General features: G+C 26.4%; 1 protein-coding gene across 1 annotated transcript; it reads right to left on the bottom strand.

Annotated features, from left to right (window-relative positions):
• Positions 1–674: 674 nt before the first annotated feature.
• Positions 675–4,874, bottom strand: LOC145848509 (GPI-anchor transamidase-like; the record flags this gene model as incomplete). The annotated part of the gene is made up of 4 exons (XM_082953934.1): positions 675–1,128; positions 1,539–1,762; positions 2,280–2,423; positions 4,661–4,874. Coding segments are annotated over 4 exons (1,036 nt in total), but the record flags the coding sequence as incomplete, so codon positions are not given.
• Between the last annotated feature and the right edge of the window lie 6,599 nt (positions 4,875–11,473).

Here is an 11,473-nt window from a genome sequence, read left to right as displayed (position 1 = left end):
ATAAAAAACTTATGTATAAGAAGTTTTTTTTTTTTTGTTAAGTACACAGCAATTTTTTTTTATTTTAAATCCATAACATTTACTTATTTCTTAACCTGTTTAGTTTCTATTAACAAATTATAAAAACACTTAATTTTTGTGTGAACAAATAAAATCAAATGTTATAAGAGTTTTTAAATTGTCCGAATAAATAAGAAGAAAAAGTAAAAGAAAAAAAAACAGCAAAAGCATACAAAGCAACAATATGCTTAGTCATGAAAAATTTAAATAAAAATAATTAAAACACTGCATGTATCAACTTTTATTAAAGCATTGTTAATTTAAAAATATAACTTTCTTCATAGTTTACTACAGAAAATTAAGCGAATCATAGCAATATTCAAAAGGCAAAAAGTTTGGTTAAATAATCAAAATATACTAATTTAATAAAAGTAAAAACTATAAAATGATGTAGGTAATACATAATAGGAATAAAATTAACTGTGTGGGTGTAAAAACTCATTATAACAAGAAACCGTTTGTTGTATAAAACATAAGAAACAGCGTTTATATTTTTAAAGTCATAACTTTAAAAGGTTTTAAAAGTAATGATTGAGTCTTAGCTAAAAAAAATCAAAAGTTAACTTCTAAAAGCATCTTAAAACATTAACCAAAGTAAAAAAAAACAAAAGAAATTACTCAGTTTTTTTCTTGCAACTTTCGACACCGTCATCCAACAAAGACTTCGCCACAAAGTAGCAAAACAAGGTGAACAAGTACCAGTTGAGCCACTTTGCAACGAAACCCTTCATTTCACCGTCCAAAAAACCATCCCCTTTCTCACCCCCCTCTTCAACCACTTCAGATTCGTTTTCAGAAAGCCCATCCGAAGTTCCGTTGTGAGGCTCGACGTCGAAGTAAAAGTAGGAGTCGTCGGCGGAGAGGTCGATCCTCCGCACGCTGCCGAAGAAGTCGCTGATGGGGGTCTTGGCAGGATCCCGTTTGAACAAGCGGGTGGAGTGGCCGGGAGTGGAAATGCAGACTTCCTTGGGGCAGATCTTGAACATGTCGGACAGGTGGGAGCCCTTGTTGAGCGAAGTGGGTTTGGTGGGTTGCTTTTCCAAGAACTCAAGCAGGTGGAAGGTGAAACTGTTTGTTGAAAATCGAATTGAAAATATTTACAATATGATATGGCTAAAAACTATAAGTTTATTTTTTGATTGATACAATCTAGTATTAGTTTAGTATGTCAAACAAGTTGATTAGTAAGATTTGGTTTACTTGCCCCATCAAATAAATTTTTGTTTTACAAAAAAGTGGATTTTTTAATGAATTTAAAGAACTAAACACTATTGGCTTGCTTGTTTTAACAGTTTGACTGCAAAGTAAACTAGTAAATTTAACTTAATCCGTATATATGATTTAGGTTTTTGATTTCATTTGTATACATATATGCATAAACTTAAACACTTTTTGAATGTAGTCAGCTATCTATAGAAAAAATTACTATATAACCTATGAAAAAACTTAAAAAAAAGTAAATTTAAAAAAACATAAACCGGTCAATGATGAAAACGCCAACTTCCTCATCCACGTGATGAGACAGAGAGTCTTCGTCGGCTTGGCTGCTCGCCATTGAAACGATGTTGGGCGAGTAAAACTTGGTGTACATGGAAACGGCGTGGCAAGTGTCAATGACAAACATGAGCTCGTTGTACCGCTTCTTCTCGTGCATTTGAGCGAAAGTGTCGGCTAGTTCGATGCTTGATATCTCTTTTGAGTCCTGAATAAACATTTCAATTGTAATGATTAGCATAAAGATTGAAGACAATAAAAAATATAATTTGCTTATAATTTATCATTACTACTTTGCTTTTAGTGAATTTGTTACTTTGCTCTACTTAAGTAAAATTAAAAAGAACTTTTACTTTTTACTTTTAATGAATTTAAGTTTCTAAGAACTTTTAGAGCTATCTTTTTTAAATAATAAGCAAGGTTAAATTGAAAATAACAGTTCTAAAACCTCTCAGAATCTTAAGTCTTATAAACTTGAAAACTTGTTACACTGGTTTTCTAATTAGTATTTTTACTATAAGTTACTGTAACATTATTTAACTTAATTAATTTCCGAGTTAAAATAATAAAAATATTACCGAACTTTTATACTTCGTAAAATTGAAAACATACAAAAAAAATAGACTTTTGTTAAATCATAAAAAGTTAATTAATTAAAAAAAAAGATAAGATTAAGATAAAGACTTATAGCATACTAGTATAAACAATTAAATAGCTGTTCTAACCAAAAATTTAAGAAAGTCTTCACCACCATGGCCAGTCATATAAACAAGAACATTCGATCTGTCATCAGTCATCAATCTCTTGGATCTGGGAGTGTCTTCACTCTGTCTTCCTGTCATCACTCTAATGAAGTTTTCGACTGTCACCTATGATTTAAAACCAAATTATATTTTTGATGATATTTGAAATAGTTAAACTACAGTTGCATAAACTTTATGAAATTAATAACTTTGATAACAAGACCAGCTATGTAAACATATAGTAAATATTTAAAGTTTATTTTAAAAGCTAGTATCAAGAACCATAGAAGTCAAAATATTTAATCCAAACAATACTGTCAAAGTTTATTTTAAATAAGCTGTTTTTTTTATTGATAAAGCAGTGACAGAACGACAACGGCTTTGAAAATAATGTTTGGATTATTTCAAATGACCGTAGTATTCTTTGAAGCTATGATAAGCATTTGTTACAATAAATTTATTTTTTAAACTACTTTATTATCAAAATTTACAAAACTTATTAGATTTATTTTATAATGAACGAGTTTTTCAGCTTTTCGGTCATAATTAAAAATATAAACAAAATATTTTAAGGTTAAATAACAACTATAATAGCAATATAAATTAAATTAGCCACTGTTTATTATTATTATTACAGTAATATTGAACTTAATAAAATATAAAGCTAGATGTATGTAACTTTTTTAATCTTATAAGCAAAAGCATACAACAGATTTAAAAAAATAGAGCTTTTTGTTTTATAAAAACTAAAAAAAGTAACAATTTATTCTTTTGTTCAATGAGTTCATATTTTATTTATGCATAGAAAGTAAAATGTTTGAAAGTTAAATATACATGGTAAATATGAAGTTTTTGGGACAAACTTTTATCTTTTGAAATAAAGTAGCTTTGAGTATTGAAACTTATAAAAACTAGCAAAAGAGAGATAATAATTTAATTTAAATATTGTCAAGCTACAAAGATGACTAAATTCACAGTATACAATGTTGTGAACAGATTAAATGAGCTTTGTACACCTGAAGACTGTCTAAGAAGTTCAAGACCACGCACATACTGATTTTAGATGGTTATAAAGTTGTCTGATAAAATTAAGCAGGAGTCTACATATATCTACAAGAAAAAAAGCTAAGGACATGAATTTAAGTGAAAATTTTAAAACATAAATGATAATTTTCTACAATGCCTTACACATATAAATAGAGAGAGAGTACCTCACACCAAGATATTTGTAGAACAGCAAAGAAGCTGGAAAAATCAAGGCTGCCACAAAATTGTTTTATTACTGATAAAGAACTCTTCAAATTTGAGGTAAGAAATCAGAACAGTTTTCTGCAAACAAAAACCTTGTTGTCTCATATGTAAGCTACAGACTCAAAATACTTAAAAAATAACCTCTAATTTTTGTGGAGCAAGGGTTAAGATCAACACAGATTATTACATTAACAGTATTTTGGTTCCAGAATGTGAAGAGATGGTTAAACACTTGAAAGATCTGCATTTTGATTCCAAACAAGTAGAAAAATCATCACAAACCTCAAAAAAAAAAGACTTTTATAAATATAATTCCAAAAATTATGTAAATTTGGCTTTATGCATGGCATAGTTTAAATAAAATAAACTTTTATTAAAAATAAGGTCTGTTATGTTGCCCATTTAAGTGATATTTTAAAAACAACCATTCTTAGTTAATGGGCTAAGAATCTCAGTAAAAGAATTAAAATTTCAATTTAAAGATGGGAAATTACATTAAAAAACATAATTTAGATTTATTCTTGGCCTATTAAACTATAACTTTTCTTCATATTCTTTAAATTTTTTTTGTTTTTTTATAACAAGCCACTTTTGAATTGTTAGAAAAACTTTTATTTCTCCCAAAATATTCTCCTTTTTTTTTTTGACTTAATCTCTATATTATTATTAGTCTCCAAAGTTCATATTATTTTTCACCTGAAATATAGTTAAGTTTTTCTAACAATAGGTTTTGCTTAATTAAAAGTTTTTTTAATCCAGTGTGCACCAAAATTGATTTTAATAAGCAACAGTGAACAGTTTTTATCTACAAGAGTTACTATTTTATAAAAGTCCTGTTATAATATAAAAAGTATAATTTTTAAGTATAATTTTTAAGTATAAAAGGTATAAAATCAACTTTTAGTTTTATTAATTATAGTTTTGAGAAGTTTTACATTACATTTCTAATAACAAACATATTTAAACTACACAAGTTATAGTTTTATTAAAACAAATACTCAATAGATTAGTTTGTAAAAACATAGATTAGCAATCTGCAATGCATATTATAAAAATCAAATAGCATTTTTTGTACTATGAAAATTCAACTATGAAAAACTACAACAACAGACCTCATTACCCCTGTAGTCAACTTCAACATCCGATCCGTACACGTCAATGTCGTGGTTCTTGTTGTTGAAAACCTGACCCGGCTTGGAGTTCCTTGGGTTGCAGGCCATGTCGTCGCTCATCATCAGAATTATCTGGCTGTCAGGGATTCCCAGTCGCTTCACACTTCTGTACACTGACAGGACGTTTGACACGTGGCGGTAATTGAACCAGAACCTTTTATTTGGGAACAGGTCATAAGTACATTAATAAAGGTCATAAGCAAAAATATTCTAATCTCATGTTTGTTACAGCTAAAAAAGTTTAACTAAAAATAACTTAAAAGAAAGAGTACAGTTTAAGCATTAGTTGGTTATTTTTGCTTTATTTTTATATTGTAAAAACATTTGAAAATATTTTCACACCAAACTTTATCAAGCAACTATTTAGAGATTTTAGTTTTTATTAGAAGTTTTTAGTAGCATACTTATTTTATGTTATTTATCACTGTTTGTGATAACTTCTTCAAAGCACTTCATAACTTAAAAACATGTGTACTTAACCACAAGTTATGTAAAAAAGTCAACAAATTATGTTTAATATTATATTAATATATCAACTTGAAAACTTAGAATACATGTATATGTAGAATTTACTTTTTTTATGAGACTAAGAAATTTTGAATACATTTCATTTTTTAAGTACAAAAATTTAAGTTTTAGAGAGTAAAAACTAAAAAACAAAATATGAAATAAGTATCTTTTGTATAAAAAAATTTAACATATAAATATATGAAGGGTTGTATAACAGCTTTTTCTCAAGTATAACTATTTTATATTGTTACTTTTTATTATCTTTGTTATACTAACTATATATAGTCTTAGTAAATATGGTTATGGCTTTAAAAACAAATTTAAGTTTCTGATCTATTAAAAAAATTAGTAGTGTCTTTTTTATGAGTAGTTTTAAAATAATTTAATTTTCTTCCAAAAAATATTATTTTGTTAAGTGTGCTATAAGGAATAATAAAAAACTATAGACAACATATCATTGGGCAAAAAGCTGTTAATTGGAGCTATAATATTAATTAATATTTTTTGTTATACAAAAATGGTTAAATACTCATTTTAAATGTACCATAATCAGAAAATTGGTCTTAATTTGCTGAGCCCTGCACTTGAGAAAAACATTGATTGTATTTAGTTTTTCTTGCAACAAAATAGAAAAACACAAAAATCTTGCCCAAGCATGTCTTAAGCTAATAAAAATATTAATGGAGGTAAACTTTATGTAACAGATTATTTAAACAAAAAGAAAAGTTATTTTTTGTAACTATAAGAAAAGCTTGGTAAAAAATTAAGTAGCCAACTACAATTTGCTGCTACTTAATGTTTTATTCAGGGTGGCCACTTGTTTTTGATAAACTATTCTCCAGGTTTTCCAAATTTCTTTCAGGTCTTTTAAAAACACCCTTTTATAGTTTTAAATTTAATTTTAAGGTAAAAATATTATAACAACATTAAAAAGATACTGTAAAGCTACTTTAAATGTGTTTTTTAATAAGAAAAAACTTTGATGAGGACAAAAAAAATTTCTACATGTTAGATTTATCGTTTCAAACCAAAATTTTACTACTTAACATGTAAAAATTGTTTAAAATTCTAGGTTTTTTCAAAATTTCCCTAGTTCCAGGTTCTTTTAGCTTAAATTGTGTAATTCCAGGTTTTCCTGAATTCCAGGTTTAGTGGCTACCCTGTTTAATATAAGTTATAAAACTGAAAAAATATGTTTTACTTACTTTGAAGTGCAAACAAGAACTGCCCAGTTGTTTGAATGGGAGCTGCCCTGAAACGTTCTATCAATTTTTTCTTGTGTGGCAACATCTAAACTGGTACATTCTCCAACCAAAAACAAAAGAAAAAAACTTAAAAATATCTTTGATTGCTTTAAGTACATTTCTGCAAAACAGAAAAAAATAGCACAGAACTATAAATTACAAGAAGACAAAATGTGTTATTTTTACATTTTATTTCATATACCATTTCATATCAATGAATAAAAACTGTTGTACAATGTATTTTTTTATTTTTTAATGATTTATAATTATAAAAAACTATTTTGCTATAAAATATACAAAGACTATAAAATATTCTAATTTTAAACGAATCAAAGTTAATAAAATAATAGTTAACCAGTGTGTTTCAAGAAAATTTATGTAAAAATTTTATATCAACTAATTAAATATCATTAAGTAATGAATCATAGTACTTATGTTAAATTTATATATAGATATATTATTTGTTAAGAAAATTTGAGTTTAAAAATACCTGAACATATGTTTTATAAAAACAATAAAATTGTTATTAATCATTAGCTGTAGGTTTGAAATGAATTGCACTTTGCTAAACAATAACAAAAAAGTTATTAAAAATAATAAAAAACACTAGGACGTAATTGTTGAATATTGTAGAGTACAAAAGTTCAGAGCAAAAATTAATCTTCCACCTGAACAAACAACTAAAGTTTACAAAACTACAAATAAGTGACTTTTGTATTAAATACTCTGCATTTGTTTGGATTTTAAGAGGAGCTTTTCATATGTTGACAGGACTATATGAATTCACTCATCTTATTTAGACAACACTCTTTTTTCAAGTATACACAACGGCTGTTGATTCTTTTAAGCACAGCCTACAAACAGGGTTGTTATCATCTGCTATAGGCTGTGCTCCTTTTATCATCTCCTAAGTTACTCCAAAATCAATGTTTTTGCGCTTAAGGTTGCAAACATGCTTTTTAGCTTAGTCTCATTTTCATATACACCACCTGTAAAGATTTTTTATGGTTAGCATTTTGGAATCTCAACTGAGTTAAGCATAATCTGATGTAGAACTTCCACTTCTCATTATGAAAATAATACTGAGCTTTCAAAGTATGTTTGCGACCTAAAGCTCAAAAACATTGATTTTGTAATAACTTTAAAGGTGATAAAAAGATACTTTAGATACTTTACCTGCAAACTTGTTTTATCTTAGCCAGAAAAAACTTTAAAATTGTAGTACTTTCTTTAAAAAAATAATTAAAAAAAATTTATTATTGTAAACGTTTAAATATCAGTAATGTACAAACTGTAAAAAACTACATAAGCTTTGTTTATAAATTAAAAAGAAGATATATTTCTAATGAAATTGTTTTATTTTGACTTTCTGTTTTTTCCTTTTATATAAACTTTGGAACCTAACAAACTTACAAACTTTTGATCCCTTATGTGATGTGTCAAAAGTTAAATAAACAATCAATATTTAAGCATAAAATATGAAAATAAAAAAATAACAATAAATCAATTTTATAAAAACATAATCAAAAAGAAAAAAACCATAATGTAGTGCTATTCTAATTTTCTCCTTTTTGAGAGTGCTAGGTTGTATATAAACTTAAGCTACGCTTGAAACAGGCTTTTAGTTTTGGCTGCTTTGCAGTTAGCTTTTAGCCAAAGGCTTTTGAGTTTTACTGTTTCAAGCTATTGCAGCTTTTTACTGCATTTAGTTGTGAATGGTTTCAATCTTGTTTAAGCAAATTTATTTGCTTTTATATAGCTTTATGAGTTTAGTTTAAAAAAACACTTAGTTTTCAGCTTCTTTGATTCATGTATTTTAGCCTTCTAAAAGAATTGGTAATTTGATCTTTTGGTTTTATGTTGTACAGTATTTTATCATCTTTTCGTTTTGCAATTTTATTATATTTACCTTTGATCACCACAGACTCTAATTATGTTAAACAGTAGTATAAGTAATTTATTTATTAAACCTTTAGTAAATAGTAAGAAAGTCATATTAGTTTATTTATCAACTATAGTTTAATTGTTAGCTTGGGGACATCTATTATATAAGTTAAAGCGCATGTTGCATTTTAAACCAGGCCTCTAACTTCGTATATGTAGAACACCCTGTTAGCGACAATAAAAAAATATAGACTTCTTATTAGAAGGTAGGTTTTTATAAATATAAATTGAATTTAATTTTTGATGCTGTAAAGAAAAGGTTATCAATATATATATACATATATATAAGAATTTTTATAGCTGTAAGTGCAGTATTTTTAATTAAAGAAGTGTCTTTTGATCAGAACTCTACTTCAAATAAGAAATAAATTTAAAAATAAGTATGAGATGTACAAAAACTATAAAAGACTACATTAAATTTTTCAAAAATGATTGAATTAGCCTAAGGTGGCCTGAGTTTAAAAAAAAACTATCTTGAGTTGATTTGAATTATGCTGAGTAGCCTGAGTGGCAATTTATATGTGTTGATCACTGGTTTTTGTTCTTGCAGCCTTTAACTCAGAGTTTTCAATGCTGACATTAGGAACCATCAGTTATTTAAAGACAAAAATAGTTGGTAAATAGTAATCAAAAAACAATAACAATAAAATCACAAAATTACAATAACTTTTAAATAATTTGGTTATGATTAACTTTAGGTGGGCACCAATATCAAAGTGTAATTCAATTTACAGGAATTTTTCAGTTTTATTTTAGATAATTTACTTCGCCCTGCTTAGGTACTTATACTATTGAATGTAATTTTAGGTGACTCTTCAACTGTATATAACAGTGTCATTTCAACAATGCGTCTTTTAAACTTTTTTTTATTCTTTTAGTATTTTGGTTTATGTAGGTTACATATCGCTGTTAATAAGTTATAAAAATTAAGTCCGTTTTACCCCTTATTTAACTCTAACTTATTTTTAAGCCTAAATATGTTAGTATTATTGAAAAGAACAGAAACAATCAATTTATCTATTAATGTAAATATAATTCGAAATGAAACTTTGTTGAAATGACACTATCGTTAGAGTTAAATGAGGCCTAAAAACCGACTTAATTTTTATAATTAATTCACAGCGATATGTAACGTACATAAACCATATTACTAAAATAATAAAAAATTGTTTAAAAGTTGCATTGTTGAAATGTCACTCTTATATACAGTTGAAGAGTCACCTTCAATTACATTCAGTAGCAAAGCCCTACATATGTAATTATTTTCAAAATAAAACTTAAAATTATTTAAAATAAAGCTGACAAGTTCCTGTATATTGAATTACGCATCGATATTGGTGCCCACCTAAAGTTAATCATAACCAATAATTTTGTAAAATAACTGTAATTTAGATAGTTTATTTATCTTATTTATATTAAATAAATTAAGTGTGGCAGGGGTCCAAAATTCTCTGAGCTTAGGTTGCAATAACTGAATCAAGTACTACAATAGCAATGTATTTAAAATTAAAATCTTTTACATATAATATACACTAGTTAATTTATTTTTAATTAAAAAATAAAGTATATAAAGGTTTTTCTTTTTGTAAATGCGTCTACCATTGGGTTTGATTGTTTAACTCAAAAGTTTTCAAAGCTTTCTTTGGGACATCTACTTACAAAACTAGGCCACACTAAACCTTAACATATACTTTAAAATATCTAAAATACTTAATTATAAATACTTTTTAGTGAAAAAACATCAGTACTTACTGTCTCCTCTTTAACAATAAATGAAAACTAGAAATTGAAAATGAATTGAAACTAGAATAATTTAATTAAAATGTAACAAAATTAATAGCAAAATTTGTTTAATTATTTTGATAACTAACAGAACTTTTCTTACTTGAGTCACTTTGTTTGAAATGAAAAAATATCAGAAAGAAAAATATGAACGCTCACAACTATAGTCAATGGATTGGTGTGGAGAAAGACCTTTTGGTCGTTGAGCCTTACACCAGAACTTAAACTCTTTCACTTTAATAGTATATAGTATTTTTAAATTTAAATTAAAAAGGAATATGACTACCACAACCATTACATAACTGTAAACGCAATTTGAAAAACCATAGTAAAACAGAGTAACAAGCTATTTTTTGCTTTATTTAAAATTTACTTTTTTGCAGCATCTGACAAAATAATTTCATTGTGCATTAGTATTGATATTCTGTTACCAAGTTTCAAAAGGAGTTTGTTTATAATTTAAAGAATTCCCCTTATACGGAAACAACTTAACCAGAGTAAAGTTATACATCTGTAATATATACCTTTCTCTTAAAAATTAAACGAAAAAACTAACATTTAGATAATTAAAATTATTCTATTTTATGATCCTTTATTTTAACGGCACTTAAATAAACTGTTTAGAAATTTTATATATTTATAAAAAAGAAAATAACTGTCTATATTTACCATTTGCAACTAAGTTTTTATGTTTAGATATCTCTTTTTTTTTCACAGACGTTTTAAAAATTACACAAGAGTTTTTTTGTCATGGAAGTTTTTATTTGAATCTGAAGTTTGTTTAGTACGTAGATAGTTTAAAAAATAAATTTAACCGAAATTTTTTTTGTGCACAAGGTCATGGACTAAATGTTTTAAGCATCTTTTTTGTCGTTCAATAAAATGTAATGTATTTTGACAAATTGATAACGAATAAGAAAAATATAAATCTCAACATGAAGCAAAACTTAAGTAAGTATATGTTTATTAATAAACTGTAAATAGTTTTGCTTTTCCTCCTTTTTTTTATGCGTCTTTAACTTAAGCCTTTCTTTTTTAAGTGATATTTATTCTAAGCTGTAAGTTCGCTTAACTTGAATCGTTTTTAAACTTTAAAATTTTGTACGATGTCACAGTTTTAACAGTGTTTGAAAGTAAATATTTGATCAAATATTGCGCTGTTTTTGTTTGTTTCACAGTGCTCTGCAATCCGTTGAAAAGCTTGCCTTTTTAATAAAGGATTTTACAGTTCAGAAATTTAACATCCTTTCTGTAAACTTCCAACAAGAAATTA

This window comes from Thalia democratica, unplaced genomic scaffold, assembly GCF_965202585.1.
Source record: "Thalia democratica unplaced genomic scaffold, ktThaDemo2.hap1.1 HAP1_SCAFFOLD_1482, whole genome shotgun sequence".
NCBI lineage: Eukaryota > Metazoa > Chordata > Thaliacea > Salpida > Salpidae > Thalia > Thalia democratica.
The sequence above is the reverse complement of the archived record's forward strand: the minus strand, read 5'-3'. Positions and strand labels throughout refer to the sequence as shown.